The 19,827-nt window shown below is 45.8% G+C and overlaps 1 protein-coding gene across 1 annotated transcript in view; it reads right to left on the reverse strand.

Annotated features, from left to right (window-relative positions):
* MDGA2 (MAM domain containing glycosylphosphatidylinositol anchor 2) overlaps positions 1 to 19,827 on the reverse strand; it is a 375,704-nt gene that overhangs the window by 129,720 nt on the left and 226,157 nt on the right. The window contains exon 5 of the mRNA XM_031553799.1: positions 17,832 to 17,964. Within this exon, the coding sequence (XP_031409659.1) occupies positions 17,832 to 17,964 (133 nt within the window). The remainder of the gene's footprint in view (positions 1 to 17,831; positions 17,965 to 19,827) is intronic.

A 19,827-nucleotide genomic window follows, 5' to 3' on the forward strand; every position in this document is an offset into this window, starting at 1 on the left:
CTGCAGCCATGTTGTGCTGGGCGTAAAGCCGACCTCTGTGTTCTGGCTGGTCAGGAAGATGTCCGAGTTGCCTTGTTGCACCCCGAACAGCAGCTCCACGAGGATTTTTTCCCCGCTGGAGGTGTTTGTCAGCTGGAGCTTACAGGAGCGGTTGGAGGGCAGCACCTTTAAGTTGTAGGCGTGTGCCTGAAGGGTGGCCTTCCAGATCGTTGCCAGCTGTACCTTGAACCAGGTGACAGTTTTCTCCACATCCAGGTAGAAGCCAGTGCAGAGCGTCAGTAGGAGGCTGGGGTCCTGATTTTGGATCAGGTCTTCCACAGGGTGGTGGAGGAAGCACAGCACGTCCCCCAGCTCCTGCTCCCTCATGCACATGCACACCGGTTCCACGCGGATGCGGGATTTCCTTGCCAGATCGTCCTCGTCATCATCCATCTCCAGGTGGAAGATGTGCGCGCGGGGGGCCTCCACGGGCACGAGCAGGCGGTACACAGTGTCCTCCTTCCGGGGACTCCAGCCTTCAAATGCACTGCCCACCCCGATGGCAGACCGCAGCACTGGATAGAAACTGTTTGACCAGACAAATCTGAAGACCAGCAGGAGGTCGCTCATCAGCTCCTCCACCAGCTGGCACCTGGAGGGCCTTCCTTGCGCCTTTCGAAGAGCACGCTCCACAATATGTCTGGTCCAGGCTGAACTGTAGAAGTTTTCATCGTCCTGTTCCACCTGTTCCTCCAATTCCACTTGTTTCTTCTGTTTCACCTCTTTCACCCGTTGCACCTGTCTCACTTGTCCCTTCTGTTTTTCCTGTTTTTCCTGTTCCTTTTCCTCTTGCTCTGCCCCCGCTGCCTCCTTCTCGCTGCTGGAGCTGTCCTCCTCACTGCTATCATCGTGCTGGCTCCTTTTTCGGGACTGCCACATGTTCCAAAAGAGCAAGAAAAACAGTCCCATACAGAACCAGATTCTCCAATACTTCAGCAGAGTAAAGAGCAGAGCTGGCATGTCCACCCATCTCTGCTCCACATTCCTTTGCTCTGTCTCGTGCTGCAGTTGTGTCATCTGCTCTCGCAGATTGACCTCCTGCTGCTGCACGCCCTCGAGCATGACCGCATCGTCAGTGACACTGACACTTAGCACCCTCACCAACAAGGCGAGAACAAGCACCAAAGCCATGATCTGCAAGAGATGGGAGAGAGGGGCTCAGTGGGGCTGGGAGGGAGCAGGGCCACGAGCCGCATGTGTGAGGCCCTGTGCTCAGGGAGGAGCAGTGGGTACGAGGGAGCTGGGTGGCAGCAGGGTGCGAGGCCAGCGCTGGCAGGGACGGTTCCAAGCTCTGCCCGTGGCACTCCCACAGGGGCTGGCGTTTGCACCACGTCCCTCATCCAGCCCGACCTTCCCCTGCTGCTGTACTCACCAATGGCCCAGGTCAAACTGCAGCAGCGCTGCCTGACACGGCCTTAAAGCCATCCCCTGCATTGTGATGCTATGCATTCCTACTGATGTCACAAATGGCAGCCCGACCCCACCCTTCGGCCCTTCGCTCTCAGCTGCCCTGGGCGCCCACAGCCATGGCTATGGGGATAGCCTTTACAAAGCAGGCAGGAGCCCCCCAGGCCTTTCTCAAAAAGAAAATGGGGTGAGACAAGTTGCATGGATGCTGTGCTCCTCACGTGGCACGCCTGGTTACGTTCCAGATACACAGTCCCTTGAAATTCATTTGGCGTCCTTTGACTCCTCAGGAAACGTAAGAATTTTCAACATATGCACAAAACTCATTTTAGTGCTGATATGCCACAGGGAGAGCAAAGCTGAAGGTTGGTGACAGTTGTGTCAAGATCTCAGCACCTGACATCGCGCAGCCCTTTGCTGACTGCTCCCTCAGCCTCCGCTGGTCTGAAGGTGCTCTGAGCCAAAGGCTGGCTGGCTCGAGCCGGGCTGCTAGAAGGGGCTCTGACAATGAATATTAGGACGCCCATGTGTGCAGCGGCCTCTTCAGCTGCACGGGCTCTGGCTGCTTTGGGTGAGGTTTTGCCGTGGAGAAAATATGCAGGAGCAACTGCCGCTGCCCACTGAGCAGCGTCTACTCCTGTTACAGAATCACATGTGCACGAGGCAGGAATATTTCTTGAAGGCTAACAGAGAAAGGCCGGGCTGGGAGCCTGTGAGCGCTGAACCAAGGCAGCCCCGTAGGCATAGAGTGCTCTGGCAAGTAAGGAGATGGCTCTGTAGGATGGGAGCATGATAGCGGCTGTCAGAGCAACTGTGCTTCATCTGCATACCTTGCTGCCTGCAGCACAAGGCTCCTGGCCACGGGTGTAAAGACTACAGCAAGTTAAGGCCAGAGTCACCTCCCCGAAGGCAGGGGAGATTCTGGATCGTCAGGGCTGGAAGTCGTTTGTACCTCAGGAGATCCCCTAGACCAAACCCCCTGCTATAGCAGGTTCCCTAGCGTAGGATGCGTAATAAAGGTACTCCAGGAGGGTTTTGAATAACGTCCAGAGAAGATACTCTCCCTCCTTCTCTGTTTCCGGTAACAAGGATATTAATAAATATTAATAACTGACGGAAGCTGTGTGACTCATGAAGCGGAACTTATTCTTTCCTGGACCCTTCCTTAGCATTCAGATTTCTGAATTCCACCAGTCTCTGGGTGCCCGATGGTTTCCTGCATTTGGCAGGGCCCTGCAGCCACAGCTCCAGGCTGGTGCCTTTCAGTGCCACGCAGTGCAACAAGAAGGGAGGCAACTGGGAAGCCAGTCATCATGATAACCCTGGAGCACTTCTGACCTCCTCCTCTCCAGATCCACCTCTCAGGCATGCTAAACTTGACTCTATGCTTATCTCAGGTCATTGTGCTTAGCAAAGGCCTTTACCAAAACGCAGTGTTGGAAATGTCCAGGAAGCAGCTCCTCAACCTAGTTGTATCCTGTTCCCGTTCTGCGATTTGGTCAGCTTCCACATGTGGGGCATTGCTGTTGCTGCTCAGAGAATCACTGATGCAGGTTCCTCTGTAGGCAATCCAGTCAAAGCCCCTTGCATTATGCATCTATCCAGTGCACCCTCAATAATTTTGCAGATGACAGCAAGTGGTTAGGAAGTGTTGATCTGCTTGAGGGTAGGCAGGCCCTACAGAGGGACCAGGACAGGCCAATCGATGGGCTGAGACCAATGGGATGAGGTTCAACAAGACCAAGTGCTGGAGTCACCACCCTATGAAAAATCTTGCATGCTTGGAAGAGGCAGAACACAGCAAAGACCCTTTTCTCCTTTATTATTGCAATCGAAGATGTATTTTTTTATTGAGGAATCCACCTTTGCTGGATTAGGACTTTTCTTGAAGGCATTCTTTAAACTGCATAAAGGATGAGCCAATGTCTAAATCCATATTGCTAGGACAGAAAAAGCAGCAGTGCTAAATAAACATGGGCATATATTTCCATCGGTTGGAAATTCTGGGCAAAATCTGAGGATAGAAAATTTAAAAAGGTGAGACTAAAAATGAAAGGAAATAAAAACTCTCCATCCAAAAACGACATTTCACTGTCACCGTTACTAGAGATATATTCTTGTGTGCTCTGCTTTATATATGAATCTTATTACAATATTAAAAGAATATCATAAAGGCAAGTATGAGACTTGGCTACAAACTAAGAGTTTTCTTTGGCACTCGCCCACCAGGATCCGGCTCTGTCTGCATTTAGAGGGGAAGCAGAGAATATGCAATCTCCCAGCTAGGGAAACCCCTAAGATCACAGAGCCTCACATACAGCCTCCTGCTCCATTCCTGCACACCCCAGCCCTGTAGGCACTCCCCAGAGTAAATGACTGAGCTCAGGAAGCCAGTGTGATGGTGGCAAGGCTGGGTGCTTGGCTAGAAGTGCAGGCAGAAACTGGCAGCACTGCCTATTGACTGTGTCAATGTCTCTTTGCTAAGTCCCCCGATGTCAGTTTCATCAACTTGTGGATGGAATCCTGTTCGGGGATTAGAGGTATGAAACCAGGCGGCATGTTGCATTTCATTCTTAAGGAGCAACTGTTTGGGTGAAAGCAGCAGAAGCAGGGATCCAGGCACCCTCCATGCAGCCAGAACTGAGCTCCAGACCTGTAGGGACATCCCCAACCTTGGGGCTATGGAAGCAGTCAGCCAGCCCCTTCCCACCTGCATTAATGACTTTTGCTGAATAATTCCAGCAAGACGCTGCTCTTCCTTGCTCTCACTAAACATCAAGGCACGAAGCAGGGAACAAGAGAACCACAAAGAATGCTTCAAAACTTCCAAGAAAAGATGAAAGCTCCAACAATGTCAACCCAAGCAGGTGCTGCTGTTTACCATAATGGCCTCATAATCCTCCAGATGAAAGGGGTCCTTTGCCACCCTTCAGGTAGTGAGACAGAGAGAGCAGCTGACGTGATAAAAATGCTGTGATACATCCCTTTCATCAGCACTCCAAACAGTAAGTACATGAAAATTATGGTTTGCATACAGCAATTTGTCTTTGCTTACACCATGCATTTCACTTAACTACAACCTATCCCACACACAAAAACACAAACACAAACAAAAATCCAGCAGCACAGTCACTGACTCCCATTAAAAGCTTGATTCAAACCAAAGAATAATCATTTAGAAGAGAGATGAAGGTTTCCAGCAAACGAAGCTCAATGTAGCAAGGGGTCAAATATCTATGGTGAACACAATATAAAACCATGGGAGCTCTGATATTCTGTATTCTGGTATTTCCTTGCTTGAAACCCTATAGGCAATTAGCACCACATGGCAATGCTCCTATAACACAAAGCCTCTTCCTTTCAGCTTTGTGGTGCCACCAGTGATGGAATTTGGTCTGACTGAATGCCACATGTGTGCTGCTGAACCCTGGCCTGGAGATGAGCCCCCTGGAATCCATCCCTCCATGCTGGTTGCTGCCAGCCCAACACATGTGCAAGCATACACATGTGAGGGCACATCTCTGCTCTCAGTGCACTCAGTGATGATTTCCCCTTTTCAGCCAAAGACAGGAAAGGTGGGGCTCAATTGGCAGCTGCTTGTGTGCCTCATCAGAACATGGCAAAGAACGGGGCTAAAACATAACTTTAGTCACATGCTGGGAGAACAGGTAATTAACTTGGGCTAATTATCAACACGTAGACTTTCTGCAGTATTCTTTGCTGAGTCCATTCAGAAATGCTAAGCACAGGAACACCTCTGCATTAAAAACAGAAGGCCAGCAGGGAGAGGGAGGTGACTGTCCCCCTCTACTCAGCTCTTATGTGGACCCATCTGTAGTACTGCATCCAGGCCTGGGGCCCCCAAATACAGCAGGTTAAGAAAAGAAAAAATGCAGTTCACAAGCCCAAATGTAGTTCCTCATTGTCACTGTGCACTGAGCACTTCATAAACTGGGCTTGTTTAGCTTGGAGAACAGAAGGCTCCAGGGAGACCTCATTGTGCCCTTCCAGTACTTGAAGGGAGCAGATAAACAGGAGGAGGAACAGCTGTTTGTGAGGGTGGGTGGTGATAGGACAAGGGGAATGGTTTTAAAGTGAGACAGGGGAGGTTTAGGTTGGATATGAGGAGGAAGTTTTTCCACACAGAGGGTGGTAAGGCACTGGAACAGGTTGCCCAAGGAGGCTGTGGATGCCCCATCCCTGCAGGCATTCAAGGCCAGGCTGGATGTGGCTCTGGGCAGCCTGGGCTGCTGGTTGGTGACCTGCACATAGCAGGGTGTTGGAACTGGATGAGCACTGTGCTCCTTTGCAACCCAGGCCATTCTGTGATTCTACGATGATGATTCTATGATTCTCTAACTGCTCCTCAGTGATGCTGCAGCAATGCAGCACCCCAAAGATTAGCACGGAAAGGAGTAATGAGAGCACAGCAAAAAACCTCCAGGTAACAGCATGGACAGGAAACACTGAATTAGACTCTCTCTTCTAAATGGTCCAAAACAATAGCTGTTAGAAGGCTTAGCACCAGCTCAGGTTTGATACGAGAATGTGTAGCTCACTAGCACATGAAATCTCTCCTTGTTCTGGTTTCAAATTGCCAGAAGGCAGTTCATCTTGTCTGCCACCTACCTTCAGCTATACCCTGGCAAGTCCCTCTCCATGTGGAATTGGTCTGTCCCGGCTGACTGCAGACAGAGCCCAGAGATATGTTCCATCTGCACAAGTAACATTCAGGTGGCAGGAGATGTGCAAGCCTCATCCACCTTTAGGACAAGGATTTACAAATCCTTCAGGAGCCCACGGACATAAAAGGGCAGAAAGTGCCATTTTTAACAACATACCTGTGCCAACCTCCCATTGATCTCAAAGTTCTGTAATACCTCTCGGATCATTTTCACTTCAGGAAACTGAAATTTTGGCCTAATCCTCTCTCTAAAGTGGATTTTTCATCTGTCTTATTTACTGGCTTCCAAGGCTAAGCACACATATAGCACAAAACAGACCTGTGTAATTCATTGCCACACTATATTTTCGGTCCAACATAATGAAAAAATGGAGCAGACATTTATAAAGATGACAAGATGATCCAGAGCAATTATAGTAGTTGATGATTATATCAAAATATTATTGAAGGACTATTAAAACCCCTGCTTCAGGGTATAAAACAATATATATTTTTTTGTCAAACAGGTGGACAGAGTAATACGTATCTGTCCACTGTACTGCTTTTATATACCCTTTTGAAAGGTCTCCTGCTGGTTCTTGCCTAAAGGACTATGCAGGAGTTTATGCATCATTTGCATTCATAAAGCATCTACCAGGATTGGACCCCAAACAGGACACCCATGGGGCAGCCCCAGCCTGAGCTGCAGTATTTGGTTAAGAGCAGGAAATCATGTAACTGAGTCAGAAGGAAGAGGAGATAAAGACTTCTCCTGAAGATCTGACTCATATGAAAATGACACTATGGAAAAAGCCATCACTTTTTCAATAAAATACAGCATTTGTCACCATGTATTCCTGGCAGAAGTCTGCAAGGCGCTGTGTGTGCTGGATCAGCCTCTGACTTCCAAGTGGTTTTACTCAGTGGCACCCACACCACCCATGACAGCAAGCACTATGTAAGCCAAGCTCCCTTCTGCTTTACAGCCCAGCCTGCTTTTCTGAAACAAGCAGGAACCACTCCTGACATTGTGCCTCTTACTTTTTAATGGACAAAGCAGAGGAAAGCTGAGCATTTTGAGGCTCATGAAGACCCTCACATCCTCACCGAACATCATTCACATGGTCCCAGCTGAGGTCACCTGAAAAGAAGCATACTGCAGTGACACTAAGCCAACAACTTATGGCCCCAGTCATAGAATCATAGAATCCTAGAATGTCCTGGGTTGCAAAGGAGCACAATGCTCATCCAGTTCCAACCCCCTGCTATGTGCAGGTCGCCAACCAGCAGCCCAGGCTGCCCAGAGCCACATCCAGCCTGGCCTTGAATGCCTGCAGGGATGGGGCATCCACAGCCTCCTTGGGCAACCTGTTCCAGTGCCTCACCACCCTCTGAGTGAAAAACTTCCTCCTAAGGAATCAATCTTGATTTCATTATTAAACAAGACCAGCACAGGGCCATGCAGGTTGGACCAGCAAAGCATCCTCACCCAGGAGCCTTCCCCCCAGCACCCGCAGGCTCAGCCAGGCAACCTGCCCAGTGGAAACCTTCAACTTTCTGATGGGAAAAATAAACTTTGTTAGAAAAATATAGCAAGCTTTGGTAAATATTTCCATGGGTGAGCACGTGGAACAAGCTTTCCAAACATCCTATTTGGACACTGTAATGAGAACAGCCTCCATTTTCAAAAGAGCTCTGCATCTTTGCTGCCCTTTAGCAGCAGGGGTTTCCGTGTGCCAGCCCCACATTTCGGAGCCCTGGTTGGGTTGCTGGGGCACAAAGGGAGCTGCAGAGCCACTGCGAGCCCTGCCCTGAACCAAACAAGGCCCTACTCATGGAGAGGGAAGCCGGCCGGGCTCCCATTCAGACTGCAGCTGCATCCTTTTTAAAGGGACCTCAGTTCAGAGGTTTTTGCTTGCAAGCATCGCTCCTGCACCAGTGTGTTTCAGAGGGCTGCAGAGCCTGGCTTCGAGGTCCCAGCAGAGCTGTGACAGTGCAATGCTGAGTGCAGCGGGGCAGAATGCAGGCACATCCAGGCACCACGGAGAAATCAGAATGGAATCAGTCTGTTTTCAGTATTAACATGTGCACACAAGATGGGTTAGGCACTGTTGGCATACAGACGGAGATTAACTTTAAAATGCGTCTACAACGCATACCGGTCCTCACCAAGTAATAGCAGCATTCAACAAGCTGATTAATGACTAGAGCATAAGTTTGCCAGATCCAGCACAAAGTCATTAAGTGATCATCAGCACCCTAAAATACATGCCAGCATACCAAGTGCCTCCAGTGTGACAACCTGGCTCTACAACAGAATGGTTCCCTTTCAAGCAGAGCTGCCTTGGGGTCACTGGCAGAGAGAATGGGAACATCTCCTGATCAAAGGTCCAATGCTGATGTTCAGTGGATGTGAAAGCAGCAGTCTTTCTGCTGTCGGGGATGGGTATCTGAGGCTGGTGCTGCACCAGGAGGAGACTGATATTTGAAAGTGATATGGGATACAGAAAAAAATCTGATTCTGAAGTGTGTTATAATTACAGGACAAATATATGCATTTAGAGTGGGTATGCAGAATTGAGAAAATGTCACAATTGGCTTTAGGGATTACTGGAAAGGCAAGAGAAATCTAATGCTTTAATAGACATATCAAAGCAGAGCAAAAGTCATATCCTTGACAACTGACTCTTCTATGATGAATAAAAGTGAAAAGACAATTTCCTCCAGTTTTGTGAATTACTTCATATGTAGAACTGAAGTAATAGAACATAATTGGATTATACTTTCTCACATATATATATAGATGTGTGTGAGCACGCATCCATTTGATTTACTGGGATGATTTCCTGCAGGAGTACAATGCATATACTCCTAACTACGCACATTATGAAAGTCTCATTCAAGTCAGAGTAAAAAGAGACAACACTTGTGGTCCCTGCTGGGCTAGGAGCATCATTTCAGCACTTACTTATCCAGTACAGTTCAAAAAAGAACAGATTACAACTCCCAGCTGAGGTCCAGATTTTAAATTATTGGGTAAAAAGAAACCTGCTATTGACCACACTTGTCACAGCCTGCTGCAGTAGAGGAGGTTCTTTCCTTTCATCAATACTCTCTCAGAAAAAACAACCCGAACCACTTTTATGCCCCCATCCTCTCTGCTTTTATCCTCCCTGCTGCTGCTGACAGAGCTGTAATCTTCTGGCTGCTGTCTGACAGTCCGATAGCTGGTCTCCCCAAAAAGAGAAATCTCCTGGGCAGCAAGTGCCAGTGTACATTGAAGCAGCCAAAATAAGATGCTCCAGTTGGCAAAACTGTCAAGCAAGCACCAACTTCTGTGTGCCAGCAGCTCATGTGCCCACTCAGGAGGTACAAACTTGGCTGCAGGCTGCTGGGAAGAGGCAAGGCTTCCTGGGCAGGTTCCCTGTTGGTTTGGCAATGTGATCTCCAGCAAAGCCAAGGGGAAAAATCAATAGGCAGAGATCCTTTAATCTGAGCTCTCTGCAGAAGGATGTTATTTGCTATTTTTCCCATTTCATCATTCCCCTTACATTTCTAGCACTTGCAAAAGATGAGAAAATAAAGCCAAAGGGGGGCTAAATCCCAATTATTTCAGGTATGCGTCCATTTTTTTGCCTTGGTACGTCCAATTGCAGACATACTATTAAGAACAGAAAATGACGAAGTTTCAGGGGAAGCAGGAAGGAGAATTATGGGAGAGAAACAGAGCAAAGAATGAGATTATCTTTAGCCAGGTCCATTTTCCACACAGCCTTTGTGTGGAAAATGGACCTGGCTCACCCAGACCTGTGCAAGCAGCCAGCTCAGAGCATTGGCCTGGACAGGCAGCAGGTAACCCTGCCCTCTCCCTCCATCCTAAATAGCTTTATTTTTCCTCCTCCAACTTTTTTTTTTGGAAAATCCTCTGTTTTTCAGCCAATGGGGACGCTGCTTTGATGACTCATCTTCTTTATGCCATGTGCCTGGCTGCCTTTCATCCCGCAGCAGCAGCACTTTGATGACTCGAGCTCTGCTCGTGCTGCTGTTCACGCACAGATGTGGCATTGATAGCTGGATTGGGAGGAAGGGAGGCGGATCCGTTTGCTATTCAGAGCACTTCCTCGGTGGTTACGCTCGGGAGCCAACTACAATAGCTCACAGCTCCCACACTGTATGAACTATTCATTCTGTGGACATTTTATCAGGAGGGTATGAAGGGAAGGCAGGATTCTCCCGTTAGAAGCAGAGCAGTGTTAAATCAGCTTAACTCACTCATGCAACTGTCCCCTTCTTCACTATATTTAGATGCAAGTCTACCTTTAAGCAATGTAGGCTTAAATTCATCTCTGCTAATTTCAACCACCGGAAAGTCAGGCGTGCAATCCGAGGTCACGGATCTTGATGAGATGTAAGCATCCCCAAAGCCCAACTCCTGCTCTCTGAAAATAGATGGCATAAACTGCTCTTTGGAGATATCTCTCTCCACTGAGAACAGCACTCCCTGAACAACAGTGCACTACAGATAGCAAAGCTTTCAGCGAGTTAGGCAAGACAAATCCTCTCTTTCAACAGTGACCATCACCCACACAATTAGTGGATTACACTAATGGCCCACTGCCAGCAGGCCAGGAATGGGATCTGTCCCTTCTGTGCTGCTCTCCTGAGTCTGCGTCTGGATTAGTGGCTAACGAGGAGATGGAGACAAAGGACCCTCAGGGTTATGGTAGATAGCAGTCTGAACCCAAGCAAAAATCAGCAGTATGCATTTGCTAACATGCAGCACAGTACTCAGCACGCCCTGAAGCACTCAAATCCTCCAAGGAGGTGCACAGAGACCATAGGGAACCGTGTGAGGTACACAGGATGTGATTCATGGGGGAAAAAATTAAGGATCTAGGCTCACTATTCAACAGAAGTGACAGGACAAGATAAACACCTTCAACATACAGAACATTGCTGCAAAGAGGAAAAGGATAATCTCCACATCACAGTGGATAGGACCAGAGTGAAGGGCTCTAGTTACAGAAAGGAAGATTTGGGTGGGCCATCAGATCACAATGTCAGAAGTTGGGACAGATAAGCATAGGGCTAGATCATGGTTTGGATCCAGTGCATTCTGCCAAGAAAAATGAGTCTATGTGACTTCTTGGAGTCCTTACAAGCTTTATTTTGTATTATTCCTTCTTACTGTAGCACTAATCTCATCTACCTTCAGTACTCAGCTCTGAGTATACAGCTGGCTATATCGCTTATCAGAGCACTTCAGGCCTTGGTAGTGCAGGACCATATATTGCTGCCACGTTCTTTAGAATGCCAGAGGTCACTGAGAGAAATAATTTTTGAAGTCAGATAATTCTCCTAAAGATGTGTTGTCTGAATGAAGAGAAACAGACTGCTTTCTAAAGGAGAGATTAGAACCAAGCCTGTCTCAGTTCCATTCCCATGACATCCCACAGACAGAGTGCAACATGAATAAACTTTGTCACAAAGATGAAAAATCACACATCAAAATACTCATCTTTCTTGGTAAAAAGTTACTGTGTGGGATTATTTCTGTGTTAACAGCTGCCAGAAATCAACCTTAATATTATGATATCACCTGATATGTTATCTTTATGATATAACGATATCACCTGCACTACGCAGCCTTAACTGGCTAATTCAAATTAATACACATTTTCAAATGAATCAATGCCACTGAAAATGCTTTGCAGATGAAGACTGCTTTATTTGCTTTTACACAATCATATTAGAAGAAACATAAAAGGAAGCCCAGAATTTAAATACTGCAAGCTGCCTACTTATTTCAACTCTTTTTGAATCCTAATGACGTTTGAAATAAACCTTTCAAAATGGAAGATGTTTGGTTTGATGGGTAAGCATCATGCTTTGTCTCTGACACTTGGAAATAGTAACACTTCTAAAGGATCCATTCATATTTACTATATACATTTGATCATCAAGATGTGAGATTCAGCATAAGTTGTATTTGAAGTCACCTTTCCCTGCTCTAAATATTAAACACTGAGTCACATGTAAGCTGGAGACAGATTTTAATATCATGTGTCAATAATTCATGCTTGATACAGAGCATAATTACAGCTTGGAATAATATAAGTCCTGTATTTCTACAGGAGGTTGTGCTCACTCCTGCTGGGCAACTTCAGATTTCCTCCTGACCCTGCAGGGCCCAGGCTAATGAGGCAGGTCCTCGGGATCTCATCAGTTCCCACATACACAGACACGTCCTGGGGAGAGAAGATAATACCGAATTCAAAGAACAACTTCCCCAGGACTGTTCTTCCTTTTAGCGTGCTTGTTCCAGTCAGAGAATCATAGATCATTTCCACTGGGAGGGATCTCTGGAGGCCTCTGGACCAATGTCTGCTTCAAGCAATGGCCATTGCTTGTGGGCCTTACAGGGGCAAATTTTTAGCACCTTCCCAAAGCCAAACAAACCCAGCTCCTCCAGCTTCCTCCTGTGTGTGACATTCTCAAGCCCCAAACTGTTTTTGTGGCGTCCACTGGACTTGTTCCATATCTTTCTTGTGTTAGGGAGCCCTAAAATGGACAAGGCAGTCCAGACGCAGACTCAGGAGAGCAGCACAGAAGGGACAGATCCCATTCCTGGCCTGCTGGCAGTGGGCCTGAGTCACAGCCCTGCCTGCTGTGGGCCTTTTTGGCAAAGCCCATTGCTGGCTCGTGTTCAACTTGCTTGCCAGGTTCCCAGCTCTCTTCCTGCAGAGCTGCTTTCTACCCAGTTGGAACCAACGTACTCATGCGTTGGGCCTGTTTCTCCCAAGGGGAAGGACACAACATTTCCCTCATGAGGCTGTTGCCTGCCTTCCCAAATTTGGCCCCAAATGCACCCGTTCCCATTGTTTTTGTCATTAGGAAAGATATTGAGCAGCACTTTTTCCGATTTTGATCTCTGAGGGATGACTCAAATAAATGGCCACCTGTTGGACATCCCCTTCAAGCACAAAGACAGTTTTCCTCCAGACAGCCACACGTCACCAGTCTGGCTGTAAGGACAGTATGGAGATTGTGGCCAGATTTTATCCAAACAAAACGCAAGAGGAAGAAAAGGCAAAGGAGTGCTTCCAAGACATTTGTAAGTAAGAGCAGATAGGAGCCATTCCTATGAGAAGAAAAAACCTGTATGGTGTGCTTCCCCCACCCCAGAAGCATTTGCTGCTAGTGCAATCTTTTGTGCTTCAGCTGCTTCCAGCTGTGAGGACTGTTTGGAGAGAAAACGCCAGCAGGTTGAGGAACACAAATACATCAAGAGCTCTAAGAAGGTGAAAAAATTGAATGGGGAGAACATGTGAATGCCATGCAATGATTCTCCAGGGCCTCAGAAAAGAGATGGGGCAGTAGCACCCTCAAGAAAAACCCAAAGGGTAGAGTAGGAGCCAGAATCTGAGCAACCAGCTTGTCTTCCTGGGTACAGCGTGTACATGGAGATACAACAAAATCTGGCAGCGTAGACAGAAAGTATGGAGGTCGTGACTCAGTGTGACACCCACTTGCAGCTGCTCCTCTTCCAACAGCCTGGATTCAAGCACATATACTGAGAAGATTGTTAGGGTTCCTCCTCCTTGTCAGAATTACCCCTTGATTTTCTTGTAAAGCAGCTGCATTTGGTGTATTACAACTCCCGCTTGCATTAACTTACCCAAATTAACTTCTGTGTGCTGATTTTAAAGGGACTTAGTCTACTAAAAACAAATGAGAGTTGCAAAATTAGTCCCTTTGCTGTTCTTCTTCACATCCTGACTTCTATTTCTGCTCCTGCCACTCAAGAGCAATCTGACAGCAGGTGAAACATTTCACAGTGCTTCTGCTTCCCTTCAGATTTCTCATTTAAGTACTACATTTGCAGAGTAATAGCTGTCTTGAGGTACAAAGTGGGTCTACGCTTGACAAGTGCCTCTATACATGCTGCTGTACAATATTAGTGCTAATTGTCAGATTGGGCTTCAGCATATGCACAGTCACATGCTTCTGAGATGATCTCAGTTTCTCTCATGACAAAATCTTTTTTTATTTTTGTATTTTAAACTAGTCTGCACTGGAACAAAGAAATACACATGTCTGGAAAGCAATGCCAATGCACTCCAGCTCCCAAAGTAACTACAGACATATATGATGCTAGGTCTAAGGCTTCACATCTCGTGCAGAACGAATGTACTGAAGACACTGTGGTTGAATAAAGGTGGTGTGAGTGTAACTAATTATACCTATGTGTAACACTTTAAACTTACATCTTGTCCAAAGTATACTGATAAATACATGTTCATCTCATGGCATCAGCTTAATTATTTCCCTAATTATTCACAAACTAGGCAGGAAGTTTCCTTGCGATTGGTTTTATCATTGTAATTGATTGTTCTGGTGATGCCATGACACACAATCAAATAATTAGCACGAGAACAGAAAGGTGACAGGGACAGGCCACGCTGAGCAGAAGCCCAATCTGCTCACCTAGAGACATGCCTGGTGCTCCTCAAATTAGTCTCTTCACTCTGGTGCGTGCGCAGGAATACAAAGGTATGAAAGACCTTTGTATTCCTCAAATGGTAACAGGAGAAGGTGGGAGACATGAGTGCTTCCAGGAAAGAAACGGGGAAAAACTGGTGATGCATCTCTGAAACTGTACTCTCTTAGAGTAACAGGAGACGATCAAGCAGAAGGTTTAACAGATGACCCAACTGTGATTGTGGCGACCTCAGTGCCCGTGAAGCACTGTGGGCAGTGAAGCAGCAGGATGCCACAGAGCACTATTGGTTCCAAGGGATACAACAATTGGTGCACTGGTTTGGTTTCGCACCTGCTGAGCACCAATTCCTGCCACTGCTCACCATGGGTGACAAATGCTCCTGGCAGCATCCTGGCATCCTGCTGAGCATAAGCATGGCATGCCATGCAGACGGTCCACAAACCCTCATAGAGCCCATATAGCTGCTGAGACAGCTCATGGCCCTGAGCTGCCCAAACACAGTGCACATCTGTGGCAAGGAAAAGTATTCCCAACGTCACCCTCAAGACAGTCCATCAAAAGGGAGCCTGGCAAACCACACAGTCCTGTCTCAGGCAATAAAAGCCTGAAGCCAGGCAGACAAATCACAACTGGATCAAGGGGGGAACCCACAGCTGCTGTAGGGCTTGGCTGTTCTCCTTGGTCATCTCTCAGCAGTAACTGCGAAATAAAGTTCAACCAAAGCTCTCCCACCAGTTCTGCTTATAGACCTGAGAGCAGCCAAACTGCCACCAGTTTTACACATAATTAGTAGAAAAACATAAATTCACTTCTAGGCACTTCACATACCAGAAACACCATGAGTGTCTGCAAACCTCACAGACATTTCTGTTCGTCTCTATTGTTTCCATAGACTGACACAGCAGTAATGAGCATTCAGCCTTAAATTAAAGGCAGGTGGGCAGGCTGGGATTGCTCTTTTAAAACACATCAAGTTCAGGTTCTGATTTCCATCAAGGTGGATTTATCCTGGATTCATCTGCATTGATGATTTATGTAATTTCTATGAAGTTACACCAGGTGAAGTTCTACCAAATAGCTTTACCAGATGTCACATTAAATGAGAAAAGTTTTGTCCCAGTGTCATCAACACATCAGTCGCTATCCTTACATTATTGTAGTAATTACTATACCTACTTAATCTTGCCCTTGATGACAGCTATCACCAGGTTCTTCATGAGATAGTGTGAATCTTCATACATTTCCAGGCTTGTTTACCTCAGCAGCTATTCTAGAAGAGCTATTCCTGTTAATGTACCAACACAACCTCCTGGAGAAGACAGCTTTCTCCCAAAATAAACATGACATTAGTAAGGTGGAAATAATTCATTCTTGTTGCAGAATTAGATCATGATCAGCTATGCTTAGATCAGAATAATCACACTATTTCAATTTTCTCATTACCACAACATAAACGAACTTCTGGGTTTTGTTTTAGTGTAAAAGAAAGCCAAATGTCACATTTTGATTCATTCTTTTTTCCCCCTGGCAAAATCAGTAAAAGAATAAAACAAGTGCTTCCAATACATTTTGATGAATACCTCTGGGGCTGCCTGTAACTCCCCTACTACCAGCAGCAGCTCCAATGCTGGCCGTTTGCTCAGCAGTGGGCTGTGAGATGAAATGAGACATCCCATAGTTTCATAGTCCCTGCCTACCAATCAGAAATTATGAAGAAGCTGAAGGCAACTCCATCATATAAAGCCAGGAGGGCAGAAATAATGTGAAATGTGCTGGTTCACATAAAATTCATACTTCATCTTAGACACACTCAGCATAGAATCACAGAATGGTTTGGGTTGGAAGGGATCTTTAAGACCATTTAGTTCCAACTGCCTGCTACAGACTGGGACATCTCCCTCTAGAGCAGGTCGCTCACAGCCCATTCCAGCCTGGCCTTGACATGTTAATGCTTCAGCTATTTTGTTTATTTGCTACCTGTTTTTCATGCTCCAAGGCATACACTTTTAAGGCAAAACTCCCATAACATGAAGCCTTCAAATGTAGCATTTCCTGCAGAACATTTCTCTGAAAAACACTTCTATAACCCTATGCCAAGGACTTTGCCCTTCAATCATAAGCCACATAAGACACATCAGCTGTTGATCCTGGACATGGAACATGTAAGGGAATCACAACCTATGATTTCCATCCTCTTGAAAACCAGCACACATCAGCATGCTTGCACACCCTGAGATCAGGAGGCACAGCAGTAAAAATAAAGGGGAAGATGCACAAGTGGTATCTGCACAGGGACAAGTCCAAAGAAAGGAGCAAAGGCACAAGAAACACCACAACATGGACAGAGCTTGGTCAAAGATAGATAAATGTCTGCTGCAGAGCACTGTGACCTGACTTTTTTTGCATATTTCCTTTTGAAGCAATGAAACTCTGAAAAAAAAGGGTTATTTTTTCTTTTCTAAGTAAGAAATTGACATGTAATTCATCATGAGAACATCTCAAGTGCATCAATATATAAATCAATCGTTTAAATTGATGTAAGAATACAAAAAGGCTGATTCTTTTCCTAAAATACTTTGTTGATTTAAAATAACTAGTTTCCAGCAAAGTGTTGAGTGAAGTATTTGAAAGTGTTTGGAGGACTGGAAGGGAACGTTCTCCTCTGTGCCCAGCCCTGGCTGAGTTGTGCTTTCCTTCTACCTCACTGCAATACTTTCTTTAAAATCAAGTCTATTCATACGAACAAAACTCTCTGACGTGGCAGTAAAATGTGAATAATGTTATAAAACCTAGAAATTTAAAAACACTGATAGAAATAATAAAAAATAGAATGATAGAATGGCTTCGGTTAGGTTGGAAGGGACCTCAAGGATCAACTCTTCTTCAAATCCTACCTTTGGTGAGAAGAGAGAAAACAATTGCCTGTACAACGTGCTCTGAAATAATTCCTAGCACTGTGTGGTTGCACACACATAGAATCATAGAATCACAGAATTGCTCAGGTTGGGAAAGACCTCAGAGATCATCACGTCCAACCATAACTCTAACAACCCTCGTGGCACTGAGGGCCATGGTGGGATGGGTTGGCGTTGGGCTTGGTGATCTTAGTGGTCTTTCCCAACCTGAACAATCCTAACATTTTGTATGTTAAGTGGGAGAAGAACGCTGTGCAGCCCAACAGACCTCAACGGGACATCAAATGAGCTGCTGGAGGCCCACCTGTTTTGTTGGAGAGTCGGAAGGACACCATCTTATCAGGGATGCTGCAGACATTCCTCACTGAGGCGATGCAGCTGTAGTTGGCGTAGTCCTGAGGTCGAAGGTTCTTCAGCTTCAGGATCTTCGTTTCCCCCTGTGTGAGCAAGAAAGAGCGTTAGGAAAAACCTGTGGAGAGGGAGCCAGGAGGACTTATTATTTTAATAATTATTTTAGACCTTGTTTTTGTTTTTTATAACTTCCTTTAGAATTGCTTAGAACTTATCTTTTTAAATAGCAGAAAAAACAATGGCTGGCAGAGCCTGACACCATAGCCCACCTTATATATATTGAAAGTGAGAAAAAAGAGAGGGGGAAATTGTGTTGGCAGCCTTTGAAGTCACAGAATTATTCTGGATATCGTATCGCAAGGTACAATCTGCTTGATGAAAATATCTTAAGCTACAGAAATCTTGCTGGCTTTCTTTTGAAAATGAGCTCCTGATGGATTTTATTTTTAGCCAGTTAAAACGATGGAAACGACAATCCAGGGGCCTGAGTGGGATATGAATGAAGGAGTTCCTTCTGACACAATCAAGTGAAAACTGCAGTTTTCTACAAGATTTCCACTGCCATCTCCTCCTTCTGCTGCCCACTTCTAAGTCTTTGCCTCTGTTTATCCCAAGAAGCATCATGCTTGGGAATGGCAGAGCACCCAGGGAGGCCAACAGTGACCCACAGGTCACAGAACAGCCAAAAAGCAAACTCTGAAAAATGTCCATTGTCCTGTGTCTTGCTCAAACTGCTACAACTTTTGATTTCCATATGCCTTGGGAAACATCTTCAGTGTTTTCAGTAATGTCATGTGCATCAACTGCCTGGGTATATCTAGGGGAGAATGTAGTTTGTGTAGCTGTAGTGTGTGAAATGAAAGTAAAGAAATCACAAAAAAAAATAGTACAAGAGAAGATATAGATAGTAAGAAAAGAAAAGAGGTTGTCATTAAATCAAGCTCAGTCAATGTTTGGAGCATGGGAACTGAAGTGTTTTGTATGTACAATCAGTCCCACAGAAACGATGCGATTAAAATCAGGCTCACGCTGATTCAGTCTTTGCACGATCCAAGCCTGAAATGGCTGATCCTGAGGATAAAGATCCTGCTTTGAAAAGGGGTTTATCTGGACTAGAGAAGGGCCTGGTCCAGGGCAGTGGGAACAACATTACCCAAGTTATTAAATTCTGGATTGGACCCAAAGAGCAGCAGCTCAGTCTTTAGCTGCAGACTCCAAGTTGAACTGGTGGGTTGAACTCACAGTGGTATTCTGGATCATGTCCCTAGATTGTAGAGATTGGTAAAAATATATATATTTTCTCCACTGGTTTGTATAATTAGTCTAATTATGTCTAATTGAGTAATTATTGTAAATACAGCAAATTCAATCTTGTTCTGAGGCTGTGCAATTACAATGTGCAACGAGGAGGATGCAAACTCTTTGGAAACAAATCTGCATCAAGATTTCCATTTTGAAAAGTTCAGTATTTCAGCATTGCCACAGATGAGAATATACACGTTTGCTTTTTTTGCATTTGTGTTGTTTTTTTTTCCCATGGCATCTAAAAGAAGTAGTTGACATTACCTGACTCATCAAAAAATCTGTGCTTAAAGTTCAAGAATTCCTTCTTATTTGCCCAGTTTTCAAAGGGTCCTTTACGAGTTCATACTGCAAGGAATCTAATAGAAATAAAATGGCCTTTTGGGATAGAATATTTCCAAAAATTTAATTGTTACCCTTTGTTTTCATTTACCTCTCCTTGGATTTTCAGATTGATAACCCAGCTTCAGAGCAATCAACAAACAAATGCCACCTCCAGTTCACATCTTTCAGAACTCTGCAGTTAAATCCCCTTCACCTCACAGAATCACAGAATGGCCAGGGTTGGAAGTGACCTCAAGGATCACGAAGCTCCAACCCCCCACCACAGGCAGGGCCACCAACCTCCACATCTCACAGCAGCCCAG

Source organism: Meleagris gallopavo, chromosome 5, assembly GCF_000146605.3.
Source record: "Meleagris gallopavo isolate NT-WF06-2002-E0010 breed Aviagen turkey brand Nicholas breeding stock chromosome 5, Turkey_5.1, whole genome shotgun sequence".
Lineage (NCBI taxonomy): Eukaryota > Metazoa > Chordata > Aves > Galliformes > Phasianidae > Meleagris > Meleagris gallopavo.